Source organism: Cyprinodon tularosa, unplaced genomic scaffold (assembly GCF_016077235.1).
Source record: "Cyprinodon tularosa strain WSP-4 unplaced genomic scaffold, ASM1607723v1 ctg1110, whole genome shotgun sequence".
Taxonomy (NCBI): domain Eukaryota; kingdom Metazoa; phylum Chordata; class Actinopteri; order Cyprinodontiformes; family Cyprinodontidae; genus Cyprinodon; species Cyprinodon tularosa.
Window position 1 is genome coordinate 20,526 of NW_024037906.1, and position 20,002 is coordinate 40,527.

General features: G+C 52.9%; 1 protein-coding gene across 1 annotated transcript; it reads left to right on the plus strand.

The window, feature by feature from the left end:
• The first annotated feature begins 60 nt into the window (after window positions 1-60).
• si:dkey-222b8.4 (uncharacterized protein KIAA0895) lies at window positions 61-17,888 on the plus strand. The gene is made up of 7 exons (XM_038298597.1): window positions 61-274; window positions 14,429-15,099; window positions 15,546-15,689; window positions 15,943-16,075; window positions 16,976-17,281; window positions 17,364-17,461; window positions 17,638-17,888. The coding sequence occupies exons 1-7, from the start codon at window positions 250-252 to the stop codon at window positions 17,794-17,796; spliced, it is 1,536 nt and encodes a 511-aa protein (XP_038154525.1). The 5' UTR covers window positions 61-249; the 3' UTR covers window positions 17,797-17,888.
• The last annotated feature ends 2,114 nt before the right edge of the window (window positions 17,889-20,002 follow it).

Consider the following 20,002-nt stretch of genomic DNA (forward strand, 5'->3'; position numbering starts at 1 on the left):
GGACTACATTTCCCATGAGCGGAGGACGCTCAGCGTGTGACGTCAGAGCTGAAACCATAGCAACCAGTACAAGGCAGTTTTTTAGTGCGCTGCCTCCTCTGTCCCCGCTAACCGTTGAAGGTGGAAGATGATCGTTGGAAGAAACTGAAAAACATCTTTCCACTCGTGACGCGCTGTGTCTGTGGCTGTACTTTGGAGGCTTTATCAGATTATCACAGTTAATCTGCTGGCGGCCTGACATCAAAGGAGATGCTGGAGTCCATTAAAGTTACAGGTAATGTTAGAATAACTGACCGCTCTCATCACACAGGCGCGCGTTAACCCACGGAGATGTGCGTGGGGATCCCGGTAGCTCCGTGGGCTAACCACGGGCCCATGGTTAGCTAACCATCTGGGCTTAAAGGGCCACAGGAACCCTCTGGGTTTTAAGGGCCACAGGAACCATCTGGGCTTAAAGGGCCACAGGAACCATCTGGGCTTTAAGGGCCACAGGAACCATCTGGGCTTTAGGGCCATAGGAACCACTGGGCTTTAGGGCCATAGGAACCATCTGGGCTTTAAGGGCCACAGGAACCACTGGGCTTTAGGGCCACAGGAACCCTCTGGGCTTTAAGGGCCACAGGAACCACTGGGCTTTAAGGGCCACAGGAACCATCTGGGCTTTAGGGCCACAGGAATCCTCTGGGCTTTAAGGGCCACAGGAACCATCTGGGCTTAAAGGGCCACAGGAACCATCTGGGCTTTAAGGGCCACAGGAACCACTGGGCTTAAAGGGCCACAGGAACCCTCTGGGCTTTAAGGGCCACAGGAACCATCTGGGCTTTAAGGGCCACAGGAACCATCTGGGCTTTAGGGCCACAGGAATCCTCTGGGCTTTAAGGGCCACAGGAACCACTGGGCTTTAGGGCCATAGGAACCACTGGGCTTTAGGGCCATAGGAACCATCTGGGCTTTAAGGGCCACAGGAACCACTGGGCTTTAGGGCCACAGGAACCATCTGGGCTTTAAGGGCCACAGGAACCACTGGGCTTTAGGGCCATAGGAACCACTGGGCTTTAGGGCCATAGGAACCATCTGGGCTTTAAGGGCCACAGGAATCCTCTGGGTTTTAAGGGCCACAGGAACCATCTGGGCTTAAAGGGCCACAGGAACCCTCTGGGCTTTAAGGGCCACAGGAACCATCTGGGCTTTAGGGCCACAGGAATCCTCTGGGCTTTAAGGGCCACAGGAACCATCTGGGCTTAAAGGGCCACAGGAACCATCTGGGCTTTAAGGGCCACAGGAACCACTGGGCTTAAAGGGCCACAGGAACCCTCTGGGCTTTAAGGGCCACAGGAACCATCTGGGCTTTAGGGCCACAGGAATCCTCTGGGCTTTAAGAGCCACAGGAACCATCTGGGCTTAAAGGGCCACAGGAACCATCTGGGCTTTAAGGGCCACAGGAACCATCTGGGCTTAAAGGGCCACAGGAACCATCTGGGCTTTAAGGGCCACAGGAACCATCTGGGCTTTAGGGCCACAGGAATCCTCTGGGCTTTAAGGGCCACAGGAACCACTGGGCTTTAGGGCCATAGGAACCATCTGGGCTTTAAGGGCCACAGGAACCACTGGGCTTTAGGGCCACAGGAACCATCTGGGCTTTAAGGGCCACAGGAACCACTGGGCTTTAGGGCCATAGGAACCACTGGGCTTTAGGGCCATAGGAACCATCTGGGCTTTAAGGGCCACAGGAATCCTCTGGGTTTTAAGGGCCACAGGAACCATCTGGGCTTAAAGGGCCACAGGAACCATCTGGGCTTTAAGGGCCACAGGAACCATCTGGGCTTTAGGGCCACAGGAATCCTCTGGGCTTTAAGGGCCACAGGAACCACTGGGCTTTAGGGCCATAGGAACCACTGGGCTTTAGGGCCATAGGAACCATCTGGGCTTTAAGGGCCACAGGAACCACTGGGCTTTAGGGCCATAGGAACCACTGGGCTTTAGGGCCACAGGAACCATCTGGGCTTTAAGGGCCACAGGAACCACTGGGCTTTAGGGCCATAGGAACCACTGGGCTTTAGGGCCATAGGAACCATCTGGGCTTTAAGGGCCACAGGAACCACTGGGCTTAAAGGGCCACAGGAACCCTCTGTGCTTTAAGGGCCACAGGAACCACTGGGCTTTAGGGCCACAGGAATCCTCTGGGCTTTAAGGGCCACAGGAACCATCTGGGCTTAAAGGGCCACAGGAACCATCTGGGCTTTAAGGGCCACAGGAACCACTGGGCTTAAAGGGCCACAGGAATCCTCTGGGCTTTAAGGGCCACAGGAACCATCTGGGCTTTAAGGGCCACAGGAACCACTGGGCTTTAGGGCCACAGGAACCATCTGGGCTTTAAGGGCCACAGGAACCACTGAGCTTTAGGGCCACAGGAACCACTGGGCTTTAGGGCCACAGGAACCATCTGGGCTTTAAGGGCCACAGGAACCACTGGGCTTAAAGGGTCACAGGAACCACTGGGCTTTAGGGCCACAGGAACCATCTGGGCTTTAAGGGCCACAGGAACCACTGGGCTTAAAGGGCCACAGGAACCCTCTAGGCTTTAAGGGCCACTGGAACCCTCTGGGCTTAAAGGGCCATAGGAACCACTGGGCTTTAGGGCCATAGGAACCATCTGGGCTTTAAGGGCCACAGGAATCCTCTGGGTTTTAAGGGCCACAGGAACCATCTGGGCTTTAAGGGCCACAGGAACCATCTGGGCTTTAGGGCCACAGGAATCCTCTGGGCTTTAAGGGCCACAGGAACCACTGGGCTTTAGGGCCATAGGAACCACTGGGCTTTAGGGCCATAGGAACCATCTGGGCTTTAAGGGCCACAGGAACCACTGGGCTTTAGGGCCACAGGAACCATCTGGGCTTTAAGGGCCACAGGAACCACTGGGCTTTAGGGCCATAGGAACCACTGGGCTTTAGGGCCATAGGAACCATCTGGGCTTTAAGGGCCACAGGAATCCTCTGGGTTTTAAGGGCCACAGGAACCATCTGGGCTTAAAGGGCCACAGGAACCCTCTGGGCTTTAAGGGCCACAGGAACCATCTGGGCTTTAGGGCCACAGGAATCCTCTGGGCTTTAAGGGCCACAGGAACCATCTGGGCTTAAAGGGCCACAGGAACCATCTGGGCTTTAAGGGCCACAGGAACCACTGGGCTTAAAGGGCCGCAGGAACCCTCTGGGCTTTAAGGGCCACAGGAACCATCTGGGCTTTAGGGCCACAGGAATCCTCTGGGCTTTAAGAGCCACAGGAACCATCTGGGCTTAAAGGGCCACAGGAACCATCTGGACTTTAAGGGCCACAGGAACCATCTGGGCTTAAAGGGCCACAGGAACCATCTGGGCTTTAAGGGCCACAGGAACCATCTGGGCTTTAGGGCCACAGGAATCCTCTGGGCTTTAAGGGCCACAGGAACCACTGGGCTTTAGGGCCATAGGAACCACTGGGCTTTAGGGCCATAGGAACCATCTGGGCTTTAAGGGCCACAGGAACCACTGGGCTTTAGGGCCACAGGAACCATCTGGGCTTTAAGGGCCACAGGAACCACTGGGCTTTAGGGCCATAGGAACCACTGGGCTTTAGGGCCATAGGAACCATCTGGGCTTTAAGGGCCACAGGAATCCTCTGGGTTTTAAGGGCCACAGGAACCATCTGGGCTTAAAGGGCCACAGGAACCATCTGGGCTTTAAGGGCCACAGGAACCATCTGGGCTTTAGGGCCACAGGAATCCTCTGGGCTTTAAGGGCCACAGGAACCACTGGGCTTTAGGACCATAGGAACCACTGGGCTTTAGGGCCATAGGAACCATCTGGGCTTTAAGGGCCATAGGAACCACTGAGCTTTAGGGCCATAGGAACCACTGGGCTTTAGGGCCATAGGAACCATCTGGGCTTTAAGGGCCACAGGAACCACTGGGCTTTAGGGCCATAGGAACCACTGGGCTTTAGGGCCACAGGAACCATCTGGGCTTTAAGGGCCACAGGAACCACTGGGCTTTAGGGCCATAGGAACCACTGGGCTTTAGGGCCATAGGAACCATCTGGGCTTTAAGGGCCACAGGAACCACTGGGCTTAAAGGGCCACAGGAACCCTCTGGGCTTTAAGGGCCACAGGAACCACTGGGCTTTAGGGCCACAGGAATCCTCTGGGCTTTAAGGGCCACAGGAACCATCTGGGCTTAAAGGGCCACAGGAACCATCTGGGCTTTAAGGGCCACAGGAACCACTGGGCTTAAAGGGCCACAGGAATCCTCTGGGCTTTAAGGGCCACAGGAACCATCTGGGCTTTAAGGGCCACAGGAACCACTGGGCTTTAGGGCCACAGGAACCATCTGGGCTTTAAGGGCCACAGGAACCACTGGGCTTTAGGGCCACAGGAACCACTGGGCTTTAGGGCCACAGGAACCATCTGGGCTTTAAGGGCCACAGGAACCATCTGGGCTTTAAGGGCCACAGGAACCACTGGGCTTAAAGGGTCACAGGAACCACTGGGCTTTAGGGCCACAGGAACCATCTGGGCTTTAAGGGCCACAGGAACCACTGGGCTTAAAGGGCCACAGGAACCCTCTGGGCTTTAAGGGCCACTGGAACCCTCTGGGCTTAAAGGGCCATAGGAACCACTGGGCTTTAGGGCCATAGGAACCATCTGGGCTTTAAGGGCCACAGGAATCCTCTGGGTTTTAAGGGCCACAGGAACCATCTGGGCTTAAAGGGCCACAGGAACCATCTGGGCTTTAAGGGCCACAGGAACCATCTGGGCTTTAGGGCCACAGGAATCCTCTGGGCTTTAAGGGCCACAGGAACCACTGGGCTTTAGGGCCATAGGAACCACTGCGCTTTAGGGCCATAGGAACCATCTGGGCTTTAAGGGCCACAGGAACCACTGGGCTTTAGGGCCATAGGAACCACTGGGCTTTAGGGCCATAGGAACCATCTGGGCTTTAAGGGCCACAGGAACCACTGGGCTTTAGGGCCATAGGAACCACTGGGCTTTAGGGCCATAGGAACCATCTGGGCTTTAAGGGCCACAGGAACCACTGGGCTTAAAGGGCCACAGGAACCCTCTGGGCTTTAAGGGCCACAGGAACCACTGGGCTTTAGGGCCACAGGAATCCTCTGGGCTTTAAGGGCCACAGGAACCATCTGGGCTTAAAGGGCCACAGGAACCATCTGGGCTTTAAGGGCCACAGGAACCACTGGGCTTAAAGGGCCACAGGAATCCTCTGGGCTTTAAGGGCCACAGGAACCACTGGGCTTTAGGGCCACAGGAACCATCTGGGCTTTAAGGGCCACATGAACCACTGGGCTTTAGGGCCACAGGAACCACTGGGCTTTAGGGCCACATGAACCATCTGGGCTTTAAGGGCCACAGGAACCACTGGGCTTAAAGGGTCACAGGAACCACTGGGCTTTAGGGCCACAGGAACCATCTGGGCTTTAAGGGCCACAGGAACCACTGGGCTTAAAGGGCCACAGGAACCCTCTGGGCTTTAAGGGCCACAGGAACCCTCTGGGCTTAAAGGGCCATAGGAACCACTGGGCTTTAAGGGCCACAGGAACCACTGGGCTTAAAGGGCCACAGGAACCCTCTGGGCTTTAAGGGCCACAGGAACCACTGGGCTTTAGGGCCACAGGAACCATCTGGGCTTTAAGGGCCACAGGAACAATCTGGGCTTTAGGGCCACAGGAACCACTGGGCTTTAGGGCCACAGGAACCACTGGGCTTTAAGGGCCACAGGAACCACTGGGCTTTAGGGCCACAGGAACCACTGGACTTTAAGGGCCACAGGAACCACTGGGCTTTAAGGGCCACAGGAACCACTGGGCTTTAGGGCCACAGGAACCACTGGGCTTTAGGGCCACAGGAACCACTGGGCTTTAAGGGCCACAGGAACCATCTGGGCTTTAGGGCCACAGGAACCATCTGGGCTTTAAGGGCCACAGGAACCACTGGGCTTTAGGGCCACAGGAACCACTGGGCTTTAGGGCCACAGGAACCATCTGGGCTTTAAGGGCCACAGGAACCACTGGGCTTTAGGGCCACAGGAACCACTGGGCTTTAGGGCCACAGAAACCATCTGGGCTTTAAGGGCCACAGGAACCACTGGGCTTTAGGGCCACAGGAACCACTGGGCTTTAGGGCCACAGGAACCATCTGGGCTTTAAGGGCCACAGGAACCACTGGGCTTAAAGGGCCACAGGAACCACTGGGCTTTAGGGCCATAGGAACCATCTGGGCTTTAAGGGCCACAGGAACCATCTGGGCTTTAAGGGCCACAGGAACCACTGGGCTTTAGGGCCACAGGAACCATCTGGGCTTTAAGGGCCACAGGAACCACTGGGCTTTAAGGGCCACAGGAACCACTGGGCTTAAAGGGCCACAGGAACCACTGGGCTTAAAGGGCCACAGGAACCCTCTGGGCTTTAAGGGCCACAGGAACCACTGGGCTTTAAGGGCCACAGGAACCATCTGGGCTTTAGGGCCACAGGAATCCTCTGGGCTTTAAGGGCCACAGGAACCATCTGGGCTTAAAGGGCCACAGGAACCATCTGGGCTTTAAGGGCCACAGGAACCACTGGGCTTAAAGGGCCACAGGAACCCTCTGGGCTTTAAGGGCCACAGGAACCATCTGGGCTTTAAGGGCCACAGGAACCATCTGGGCTTTAGGGCCACAGGAATCCTCTGGGCTTTAAGGGCCACAGGAACCACTGGGCTTTAGGGCCATAGGAACCACTGGGCTTTAGGGCCATAGGAACCATCTGGGCTTTAAGGGCCACAGGAACCACTGGGCTTTAGGGCCACAGGAACCATCTGGGCTTTAAGGGCCACAGGAACCACTGGGCTTTAGGGCCATAGGAACCACTGGGCTTTAGGGCCATAGGAACCATCTGGGCTTTAAGGGCCACAGGAATCCTCTGGGTTTTAAGGGCCACAGGAACCATCTGGGCTTAAAGGGCCACAGGAACCCTCTGGGCTTTAAGGGCCACAGGAACCATCTGGGCTTTAGGGCCACAGGAATCCTCTGGGCTTTAAGGGCCACAGGAACCATCTGGGCTTAAAGGGCCACAGGAACCATCTGGGCTTTAAGGGCCACAGGAACCACTGGGCTTAAAGGGCCACAGGAACCCTCTGGGCTTTAAGGGCCACAGGAACCATCTGGGCTTTAGGGCCACAGGAATCCTCTGGGCTTTAAGAGCCACAGGAACCATCTGGGCTTAAAGGGCCACAGGAACCATCTGGGCTTTAAGGGCCACAGGAACCATCTGGGCTTAAAGGGCCACAGGAACCATCTGGGCTTTAAGGGCCACAGGAACCATCTGGGCTTTAGGGCCACAGGAATCCTCTGGGCTTTAAGGGCCACAGGAACCACTGGGCTTTAGGGCCATAGGAACCATCTGGGCTTTAAGGGCCACAGGAACCACTGGGCTTTAGGGCCACAGGAACCATCTGGGCTTTAAGGGCCACAGGAACCACTGGGCTTTAGGGCCATAGGAACCACTGGGCTTTAGGGCCATAGGAACCATCTGGGCTTTAAGGGCCACAGGAATCCTCTGGGTTTTAAGGGCCACAGGAACCATCTGGGCTTAAAGGGCCACAGGAACCATCTGGGCTTTAAGGGCCACAGGAACCATCTGGGCTTTAGGGCCACAGGAATCCTCTGGGCTTTAAGGGCCACAGGAACCACTGGGCTTTAGGGCCATAGGAACCACTGGGCTTTAGGGCCATAGGAACCATCTGGGCTTTAAGGGCCACAGGAACCACTGGGCTTTAGGGCCATAGGAACCACTGGGCTTTAGGGCCACAGGAACCATCTGGGCTTTAAGGGCCACAGGAACCACTGGGCTTTAGGGCCATAGGAACCACTGGGCTTTAGGGCCATAGGAACCATCTGGGCTTTAAGGGCCACAGGAACCACTGGGCTTAAAGGGCCACAGGAACCCTCTGGGCTTTAAGGGCCACAGGAACCACTGGGCTTTAGGGCCACAGGAATCCTCTGGGCTTTAAGGGCCACAGGAACCATCTGGGCTTAAAGGGCCACAGGAACCATCTGGGCTTTAAGGGCCACAGGAACCACTGGGCTTAAAGGGCCACAGGAATCCTCTGGGCTTTAAGGGCCACAGGAACCATCTGGGCTTTAAGGGCCACAGGAACCACTGGGCTTTAGGGCCACAGGAACCATCTGGGCTTTAAGGGCCACAGGAACCACTGAGCTTTAGGGCCACAGGAACCACTGGGCTTTAGGGCCACAGGAACCATCTGGGCTTTAAGGGCCACAGGAACCACTGGGCTTAAAGGGTCACAGGAACCACTGGGCTTTAGGGCCACAGGAACCATCTGGGCTTTAAGGGCCACAGGAACCACTGGGCTTAAAGGGCCACAGGAACCCTCTAGGCTTTAAGGGCCACTGGAACCCTCTGGGCTTAAAGGGCCATAGGAACCACTGGGCTTTAGGGCCATAGGAACCATCTGGGCTTTAAGGGCCACAGGAATCCTCTGGGTTTTAAGGGCCACAGGAACCATCTGGGCTTTAAGGGCCACAGGAACCATCTGGGCTTTAGGGCCACAGGAATCCTCTGGGCTTTAAGGGCCACAGGAACCACTGGGCTTTAGGGCCATAGGAACCACTGGGCTTTAGGGCCATAGGAACCATCTGGGCTTTAAGGGCCACAGGAACCACTGGGCTTTAGGGCCACAGGAACCATCTGGGCTTTAAGGGCCACAGGAACCACTGGGCTTTAGGGCCATAGGAACCACTGGGCTTTAGGGCCATAGGAACCATCTGGGCTTTAAGGGCCACAGGAATCCTCTGGGTTTTAAGGGCCACAGGAACCATCTGGGCTTAAAGGGCCACAGGAACCCTCTGGGCTTTAAGGGCCACAGGAACCATCTGGGCTTTAGGGCCACAGGATTCCTCTGGGCTTTAAGGGCCACAGGAACCATCTGGGCTTAAAGGGCCACAGGAACCATCTGGGCTTTAAGGGCCACAGGAACCACTGGGCTTAAAGGGCCACAGGAACCCTCTGGGCTTTAAGGGCCACAGGAACCATCTGGGCTTTAGGGCCACAGGAATCCTCTGGGCTTTAAGAGCCACAGGAACCATCTGGGCTTAAAGGGCCACAGGAACCATCTGGACTTTAAGGGCCACAGGAACCATCTGGGCTTAAAGGGCCACAGGAACCATCTGGGCTTTAAGGGCCACAGGAACCATCTGGGCTTTAGGGCCACAGGAATCCTCTGGGCTTTAAGGGCCACAGGAACCACTGGGCTTTAGGGCCATAGGAACCACTGGGCTTTAGGGCCATAGGAACCATCTGGGCTTTAAGGGCCACAGGAACCACTGGGCTTTAGGGCCACAGGAACCATCTGGGCTTTAAGGGCCACAGGAACCACTGGGCTTTAGGGCCATAGGAACCACTGGGCTTTAGGGCCATAGGAACCATCTGGGCTTTAAGGGCCACAGGAATCCTCTGGGTTTTAAGGGCCACAGGAACCATCTGGGCTTAAAGGGCCACAGGAACCATCTGGGCTTTAAGGGCCACAGGAACCATCTGGGCTTTAGGGCCACAGGAATCCTCTGGGCTTTAAGGGCCACAGGAACCACTGGGCTTTAGGGCCATAGGAACCACTGGGCTTTAGGGCCATAGGAACCATCTGGGCTTTAAGGGCCATAGGAACCACTGGGCTTTAGGGCCATAGGAACCACTGGGCTTTAGGGCCATAGGAACCATCTGGGCTTTAAGGGCCACAGGAACCACTGGGCTTTAGGGCCATAGGAACCACTGGGCTTTAGGGCCACAGGAACCATCTGGGCTTTAAGGGCCACAGGAACCACTGGGCTTTAGGGCCATAGGAACCACTGGGCTTTAGGGCCATAGGAACCATCTGGGCTTTAAGGGCCACAGGAACCACTGGGCTTAAAGGGCCACAGGAACCCTCTGGGCTTTAAGGGCCACAGGAACCCTCTGGGCTTAAAGGGCCACAGGAACCATCTGGGCTTTAGGGCCACAGGAACCACTGGGCTTTAGGGCCACAGGAATCCTCTGGGCTTTAAGGGCCACAGGAACCATCTGGGCTTAAAGGGCCACAGGAACCATCTGGGCTTTAAGGGCCACAGGAACCACTGGGCTTAAAGGGCCACAGGAATCCTCTGGGCTTTAAGGGCCACAGGAACCATCTGGGCTTTAAGGGCCACAGGAACCACTGGGCTTTAGGGCCACAGGAACCATCTGGGCTTTAAGGGCCACAGGAACCACTGGGCTTTAGGGCCACAGGAACCATCTGGGCTTTAAGGGCCACAGGAACCACTGGGCTTAAAGGGCCACAGGAACCCTCTGGGCTTTAAGGGCCACTGGAACCCTCTGGGCTTAAAGGGCCATAGGAACCACTGGGCTTTAGGGCCATAGGAACCATCTGGGCTTTAAGGGCCACAGGAATCCTCTGGGTTTTAAGGGCCACAGGAACCATCTGGGCTTAAAGGGCCACAGGAACCATCTGGGCTTTAAGGGCCACAGGAACCATCTGGGCTTTAGGGCCACAGGAATCCTCTGGGCTTTAAGGGCCACAGGAACCACTGGGCTTTAGGGCCATAGGAACCACTGCGCTTTAGGGCCATAGGAACCATCTGGGCTTTAAGGGCCACAGGAACCACTGGGCTTTAGGGCCATAGGAACCACTGGGCTTTAGGGCCATAGGAACCATCTGGGCTTTAAGGGCCACAGGAACCACTGGGCTTTAGGGCCATAGGAACCACTGGGCTTTAGGGCCATAGGAACCATCTGGGCTTTAAGGGCCACAGGAACCACTGGGCTTAAAGGGCCACAGGAACCCTCTGGGCTTTAAGGGCCACAGGAACCACTGGGCTTTAGGGCCACAGGAATCCTCTGGGCTTTAAGGGCCACAGGAACCATCTGGGCTTAAAGGGCCACAGGAACCATCTGGGCTTTAAGGGCCACAGGAACCACTGGGCTTAAAGGGCCACAGGAATCCTCTGGGCTTTAAGGGCCACAGGAACCACTGGGCTTTAGGGCCACAGGAACCATCTGGGCTTTAAGGGCCACAGGAACCACTGGGCTTTAGGGCCACAGGAACCACTGGGCTTTAGGGCCACATGAACCATCTGGGCTTTAAGGGCCACAGGAACCACTGGGCTTAAAGGGTCACAGGAACCACTGGGCTTTAGGGCCACAGGAACCATCTGGGCTTTAAGGGCCACAGGAACCACTGGGCTTAAAGGGCCACAGGAACCCTCTGGGCTTTAAGGGCCACAGGAACCCTCTGGGCTTAAAGGGCCATAGGAACCACTGGGCTTTAAGGGCCACAGGAACCACTGGGCTTAAAGGGCCACAGGAACCCTCTGGGCTTTAAGGGCCACAGGAACCACTGGGCTTTAGGGCCACAGGAACCATCTGGGCTTTAAGGGCCACAGGAACAATCTGGGCTTTAGGGCCACAGGAACCACTGGGCTTTAGGGCCACAGGAACCACTGGGCTTTAAGGGCCACAGGAACCACTGGGCTTTAGGGCCACAGGAACCACTGGGCTTTAAGGGCCACAGGAACCACTGGGCTTTAAGGGCCACAGGAACCACTGGGCTTTAGGGCCACAGGAACCACTGGGCTTTAGGGCCACAGGAACCACTGGGCTTTAAGGGCCACAGGAACCATCTGGGCTTTAGGGCCACAGGAACCATCTGGGCTTTAAGGGCCACAGGAACCACTGGGCTTTAGGGCCACAGGAACCACTGGGCTTTAGGGCCACAGGAACCATCTGGGCTTTAAGGGCCACAGGAACCACTGGGCTTTAGGGCCACAGGAACCACTGGGCTTTAGGGCCACAGAAACCATCTGGGCTTTAAGGGCCACAGGAACCACTGGGCTTTAGGGCCACAGGAACCACTGGGCTTTAGGGCCACAGGAACCATCTGGGCTTTAAGGGCCACAGGAACCACTGGGCTTAAAGGGCCACAGGAACCACTGGGCTTTAGGGCCATAGGAACCATCTGGGCTTTAAGGGCCACAGGAACCATCTGGGCTTTAAGGGCCACAGGAACCACTGGGCTTTAGGGCCACAGGAACCATCTGGGCTTTAAGGGCCACAGGAACCACTGGGCTTTAAGGGCCACAGGAACCACTGGGCTTAAAGGGCCACAGGAACCACTGGGCTTAAAGGGCCACAGGAACCCTCTGGGCTTTAAGGGCCACAGGAACCCTCTGGGCTTTAAGGGCCACAGGAACCATCTGGGCTTTAAGGGCCACAGGAACCATCTAAATATTTGGTCTGGGAAAGATATATTTAACTTGCTGTCAAATTTCTTAACTGACAATCTAAATATTTATTTAGATTTTTATAAATGAATGAATGAAAAATTTCACTTTGATAAAATAACCCCAAAATTTCTCTTTTAAAACGCTTTAAATAACCAGAAATATTGGTTTTGATTTTCGACTGCTTAACTTTACAAACAGCTCCTCATAAACCACAGCTATAGCAGGGGTGGATTTAGGAAATGTGGGGCCCTAGGAGGGGCCCCTCTGCATGGAGAAGACAACACATAACCAATCTACTCGCTCTGGAGAGCAGAGTTCGCTGCTTTTAGATGTTGTCTCCAAAGTCTCCAGTAGCAGAAAAAAGTCTCTAGATTTGGCGCTAGGAGCTTTTTAGAAATCAAAGTGCTAGAGGGGTCTGAAAAGTGGCTAAATATAGCGACTAAAGCGCTAAGTTGGCAACACTGCTCTTTGCATGGTTTGTTTTCAAATGGTTTGCTGCTGTTTGTTTGGACCTTTCTGAACATGTGCAGCAAATGGACTGATCCAATATGGTGGACACTGAAGGGGGGGCTGAGACACACTTAATATTATCAGCGTTCTGATGGCATTTTTATTAAAAACACAATTAATGTGCAGAAATAAGGAAAATTTGTATTAACCATGGAAACAGAGTTTTATGGGGCCTCCAGGAACTTCATCCCTGCTGCGACCAGACTCTACAATGCCACACGACAACCGCAATAACTGCTGCAATGGAGAATGAACAATTAGTATTGAAAGGAAAAGTCAGATCAGCAGGAATAATCAATGGATCATTATTTATACCTAAAACTAATACGTTCGCAGTGATTTATGAATTTAGCTTTAATCAGTAGAACAATAAAAACAATAAGTTTTCGCCGTGATCACTGATTCTGGGAGCGGCCATCTTTGCCCAAATATAGTAGCCCCTCCCTCCTGCCATCTTCCAGCAGTGACGTCACGGTGCGGTAAGCCTAGCGCCATTCTCCCCGCTTTCCAAGCTAAATCAATGGGAACTACTAGACACATCTGCAATCAACAACAATTATTGAAGATTTCCAGAGGACTTCACCATTGAAATTCACCAGAGCTATAGTGAAACTGACAATGCCCACGTGCATGGCAGCTGGATGCTGGAATACATCGGGTAAAAGTAAAAAAAAAAGAGTTATTCCACCTTTCTGATTCCTGATCCTCCACGGACGGGTTGGTCGTTGGATCGCCAACTTGAAGAGGGAGGATTTGCCATCGAACTTCTGGCCAGAGAAAAAACCCGTAATATGTAGCCGACATTTGGAAGAAGAATGTTTTCTAGATGACTTGGATAATAGCGCGTTGTGACAAACACCAGATACAGCACTGGGACTTGATCAACAGCCGATACCGCACCGTGACAATGTCACTAACCAGTAGGTGGCAGTAGTGTTCTTTGACAAACATGGATGCCTCCAGTAAAGCACATTCACATGAAAATTACTCTGAATTAAAAATTTATTGAACAGGATGAAATAATTTCAGATTTAAAGAACTTTCAGACGTTTGAATTCTGAAAATGAGCGACTTTTCCTTTAAGAACTCTGTGCAATAACCTGTTTCTCTATATTTCACATCAGTGCAATAACTATATATATATAAAGTATAAATATCCATGTAAACACCCTGTGCAATAACCCTGTATAATAATCCTGCTATAAGAAAATGCCATCATATGTGGGCGCACCGTATATATCCCATCCTCCTTCTTCTTCTTTGACTTTTTGAGCTGGTGGATCGAGTGCATTCCTCCACTGTCAGATCAATAAAGTCAATCAATCAATCAAAGGTTGCTGATCTGGTTCCCTCTCTGATCGTCTCTGCTGCTGCTCTGTCAGACCAGCATACCCATAGTCAGTCTGGGTACGCTCATCTGACAGAACACCGCCATCCAGCAGGTTTATCAGATCTCTGTTCAGTAAAGTTAGTGTTTGTGATTTAGCGTCTCCTTCAGTGGGAGTCAGTAGATCATGATGGCCGACATCTGCGAGGAGAAGCAGGATGTTTTCAGCTGTGAATCACATCAGATCTTCTTCCATCTGCTCTGACGCCTCTCCTCTGACCTCCTTCCTCTTTCAGAACAACTTCACTGGCCAGAGGTGGATTTCTCTAAGAAGTCTATCTTTAGTTCTGCTGACAGGGTGGTGAGTCCGAGCCAGGTGTGCCTCCAAAAGATCTCCTCCTCTGTCCTCAGGGGCCTCCGGGACGCTGGCTCCAGCAGCTACAACGTCCTGCTGCGAGCCGAGGAGGAGAAGAAGAAGAGGAAGAAGCGGTCCGCGTGCAGGAGGCCCCAAACGTCTGGGAGGGGCGGTTCCTCGTCGGGCAAAAGAAACCGCCTGAGCCCGGCTCAGAAGAAGAACCGCGTCCCGGATGGTGCGGAGAAGCCCGTCCAGAGCCACTGGGTGTCAGGCAGCAGCTGTGATCTCCTCAGGCCCACCCCGACCCTCATGGTGACGGGCAGCAAGCTGGGGCTGAGCCTCCGCACCGTCCCACAGCTCAGGAAGACCTGCATCCATGACGGCCATCGCCCTGCGCCGCCACCCCCCCACAGGGCGCCTATGCCACGGGAGGCAGAAAACGGCAGGAGGTTCTGCATCCTGTCGGCCATCAAGCCGTCTAACGTGGACAAAGAGAAGGAAAAGTTCTTCAGGTCAGGCTTCAGCTACGACCCGCAGTTTGAGTACAGCAGCCCGCCGTCTGCGGCCGTCCTGGCACGCCACAACAACGCCTCTGACCGCTTCCTGACCCAGGTAGGACCGGCCCCGCCCCATTCACCCGGGGGGGCTCCATCACACAGCAGCCTTCAGAGTAGAACACAGTAGTTATGAATCAAAAACAATGAAAGATGCTCTTTATTTGATTTACTGCTTGATCAAAACTGTGCTGCATGATAGTCAGGCTCCGCTCCAGTTAGACCCCCCCATCATGGCCCCCCACCCCCATCATGGCCCCCCACCCCCATCATGGCCCCCCACCCCCATCATGGCTCCACTGCTATACTAACATTCACAGGGAGCAGAGGGGCAACATTAAGGAGTTTACTGAGAACAACAACCCCCCCCATCAGGACTGGACCTGCCCCAGAGGGGGCGGTGGTGCCGGTGGGGGGGTTCAAACTAAGGATGCATGTGATGCGATGCTCTGACCTCACTGGGCCTCCTAAAGATCCCCACTGGCAGCTGCTGTTGTCTTGCAGGCGGTGAACATCATGGAGGCGGCCCTGCAGCGATACGGCAGCTATGAGAAGTTTGAGCAACAGACGGGTGGAAACCTGCTCAGCAAGGCTCGCATCTGGAGCAGCGTGAAGAGATACATGGAGAAGGAAGGCTGCGTGGGCGAGGTAGGAGGAGCTGCTCGCTCCGGGTGGCATTAGAACCCAGCAGAATCAGAGAGACGAGGGACTCTAACGATACTGCAGCATGAAGGCGGGATAGAGAAACACTTTACTGACCCTCAGAGAGGAAATACAGACGGGAAAATATGAGGAAAATGACACTGATGCAAAAATGTTCAAAATGTTTTTATTATTTATAAAACATCAGCAGAACATGTAGAAGAAATAAAAAGAAACCTCCTTCACTGTTGGTCCATAGATAGTCGTCATGGTGACGGAGGACCTGCTGTCCAGAGCCTCCATGACGGTGGTGAACGGCAGACCCACCATGAGCATCAACTCCTCCAGCGCCCGCGAGCACTGGCTGGAGGGAATGCTGAGGCATGAGATCGGTGAGAGCTCCGCCGCACACATGGACGCATGAATGAATGAATGAATTAACGGAGGAATGAATCACTAGAAGAATGGATGAATGAATGAATGAATGAATGGATGAATCACTAGAAGAATGGATGAATGAATGAATGAATGAATGAATGGATGAATGGATGCATGAACGAATGAATGGATGAATGAATGAATCAATGAATGGATGAATCACTAGAAGAATGGATGAATGAATTAACAAATCACGGGATGAATTAATATATTAATGTATGGATGAATGGATGAATGAATCAATCAATGAGGGATGAATGAATTAACAAAGCAAAGGACAAACCAATGAATGAACAAATGAATGAATGAACAAATCACAGGATAAATGAATTAATGAATCAATCAATCGATTAATAAAGGATGAATTAATTAACAAAGCAAGGGACGAATCAATGAATGAACAAATGAATCAATGGACGAATGAATAATGAATGAATGAATGGATGAATTAGTGAGTGTCAGCTGCCGAGGCGAGGAAGAGGAGCTAAATAAACACAGTAGCAGTTGGAGTTTCATCAGAAAAGACAGAAAATGTGAACAGTTAGTACCAAGGTGGCCAATATGTCTGCCGAGGCTGGACCAATCCACTTGGACCTGCAATGGATGCTGGGAAATGTAGGATGCTGCGGATGCCTCCTTGTGGTGGACTGGGGCAGCGTGGCGCTCTGATGTAATCCGTCCATAGATCAAACCTCTGGATCTGTTCCACTTCTCTTTTCTGCTGCTGAGCCTTCAGGAGACGCATTCAATGAGCAGCTCCCTGATCCAAGTTAGACACGGTGGTGGCAGCATGGTACTGCGGGCAGGGCCCACCGCAGCTGTAACCAAACCGTGTTCCTGTCTCTGTCCCTCAGGCACCCACTACTTCCGCAGCATCAACAACCTCCAGCAGGCGTGGAGCAGCGGCGGCGGCAGGAAGAGGCTTAGCCTGAAGCCGGTGAACCCCACGGAGGAGGGCCTGGCGTCCATCCACAGCGTCCTGTTCAGGAAGGACCCCACGCTGTGGCGCGCCGCTCTGCTCTACTACACCGTCTACCAGGCCAGCCGCATGTCCTTCTCCCAGCTCTTCCACAAGCTGGGACACTTTGTCCAGGACCCAAACACCCGCTGGGACTACTGCGTCCGCGCCAAGAGGGGCCAGAGCGACACGGCCCGGCCCGGTACGTACGGCGCCGGTGGGGCTGACGGCCGCCTACGTTCTGTGATCCACCTGAACTGATGCTTTCTGCTCCCCTCTTGCAGGATGCTTCAGTAAAGACCAGGTTTACCTAGAGGGCATTCTGAAGATCCTGAGATACAGAGACAAGATCGACTTCCCGCTGCTGATGGCGCTGGGCAAGGTGAGATCTGGAAGGTTCTGCTCCGCGGCCGGTTCTAGCCGACCCCCCCTCAGCAGCGACATGCAGTCACAGTAGATGATGCATGTCACACGCAGAGCGAAGCTCAGAGGAATCCTGAGCGTCCAATCAGAGCAGCCCGTCTGAACACCTGTCCCATGTTTTTGTGATGAATCCAGGTCTCGTTTGAAGACGTGGATCGCCTGAAAGCTCTCGCCCACATGGAGAACGTCCGCATCCCTCACTTCATGCAGGACCAGGCCCGGTATGCCGAGCAGCTGACCAAGATCATGGAGGTCAACCGGCTGACGGACGAGGAGCTGAAGACGCTGATCTGAGCCTGGCCTGCTGCAGGCACGGCGGTGGACGGCGCCCCTGCTGCTGAACCCTGGCGCTGCAGCCTGCATGTTTACTGCAGATGAGGAACAGGAGTCATCCTTCTGTTATGGTTCCTCCCCTGGATCCAGTTTGGTGTCCTGTTTATGTTCCCTTTGATAAAACGCCACCATGATGAAGCTGGAGTCTCAAAGCAGATCTGTTCTACTAACTCTGGTTCTTCTTCTTTCATGATCACAATCCTAGAATGGTTTCCACTCCTGAGTTCAGAGCAGCTTCATCCTGCAGAGGCTGAACAGGAGCGCTTGGTGACCCTTCTGGTTGCTCCTGACTTTTCCTCTCCTTTCCCTCCACCTGCTGCCAGCATTACAGGCTTTTAGCTAGCAATGCGAACATTATACGTCCTTCATTAAAAAAAATGACAAATTATACGCCCTGATTTTGGAATGTACAGTTTTTTTAACTGTACATCCCCTGGAAGCTTTGCTCCAATTTTCCAAATTTCAGTATCAGCAGCTGCTGGAGTTGATTAAATGTAACTTTAGCTGCTGGACGCGCCGCATCAACCAATGAGAGAAGCTGATCTGGGAGCTGGCAGGAAGTCAGACGCAGCACTGCTGATGCAGAGCGCTATGATCACTCCTCTGAAACAGTTTATTAACGCCTAAATTAACTTCAAATGTAGAAACCTGCCGGCAGAATATGTTGGCTTTTATTATCCTGCTGCCTGCAGTTTGTAGCACAGACCTGAAAAACGCTAACATCTACTTCCAGCCGCCACCAACAGGAGGGGAAAACCCTGGAGAGGCGAGCGGGCCTGAGGCAGCTGCTGCTGGGGATTCCCAGTGACAGCGCAGCGCTGGTATGTGGGGGTCTGAGCGGCTCCCACAGAGAAATAATCTTTGAAGGCAGGATGGTAATCTGGATGAACTGACTGCACAGACCATGTTTTCAGGAGGACTTTCTCACTTCAACATAGATTCTAACTACTTTCTACCCGCTGATCACAGCTAATATAGCAAAGCTGCTCTCTGGCATCAAACACAGGAGCAGCAGAAGCATTCCTTATTTCTGCTCATTAATTATGTTTTTGATAAAAATCCTTTGGCTAAAATGCCATCAGAACGCTGATAATGTTAGTGTGTTTATTCTAGTCATGTTTTTTTTGCTTATAAAATCTGTTAGAGGAGGAGGAGCAAGTCCATTTAAAACTTTAAAAACCAGGCATACATCCAGAAACATCTGATGACGTTCAAAGTCTAAAATGTTGTACTTACTTAAAATGATACAATTATGTTAATGTTCAGGTTTTTTTTATCAAGAACGTTCAGAGTTGCCTTGAAGAGAGACTGTAGGGGTTTCAGAACGGCCTTTGAAGTGTGAGACCATGTGGTATGGCAGTAGTTTATATGGCTAAATATCATGACATGCATATAGGTTTTTGCTGATTCAGTCCATTTGCTGCACATGTTCAGAAAGGTCCAAACAGACAGCAGCAAACCATTTGAAAACAAACCATGCAAAGAGCAGTGTTGCCAACTTAGCGCTTTAGTCGCTATATTTAGCCACTTTTCAGACCCCTCTAGCGCTTTGATTTCTAAAAAGCTCCTAGCGCCAAATCTAGAGACTTTTTTCTGCTACTGGAGACTTTGGAGACAACATCTAAAAGCAGCGAACTCTGCTCTCCAGAGCCAGTAGATTGGTAACCCCGCCTCCTGCTCTCCTCTATCTTGTCTGCTGTCATGATTCATGCAGCTATTATTTCATCCAAATGAAAAATGGAGAACAGATAAGCAGATCATGGCTTGTCTACAGTGAAAAGAAGGACTGGGTTATTTACTTTGGCCTTTTTGGAAACACAGGAAGGAGCAATCAGCTAAGTGAGCTTAGTGCTTGGAAAAAATCTTTCATTCCTTTAGAGACAGCATGAAAAGTCAGCTGAGTACAAAACATAGAGAGGAAAACAAGAAGAAAAGGGATAAGAAGAGAGGGACACAACCTAGAACAGATAATGGATGTCTATTCTATTAGGCTTCTGTGGAGCGACTGGAACAGATTCAGACAAAGCTCCACACTTCCACTTTATTCAGACCACAGCAGGTGGATTTAAATGTAAAAAGGAAGAATGTTAAACCCTGATGTGAACAATAAAACCTTTGGTTCCTCTAAAAATACAGTATTACTGGCTTATTGGGGGAGAACTGTGAC

Coding starts and splice junctions, on each gene's coding strand:
- si:dkey-222b8.4 (XM_038298597.1), top strand. CDS start 250: ATGCTGGAGTCCATTAAAGTTACAG. Junction 15,690..15,942: donor AGGAAGGCTGCGTGGGCGAG/GTAGGAGGAGCT, acceptor GTTGGTCCATAG/ATAGTCGTCATGGTGACGGA. Junction 17,282..17,363: donor GAGCGACACGGCCCGGCCCG/GTACGTACGGCG, acceptor CCCCTCTTGCAG/GATGCTTCAGTAAAGACCAG.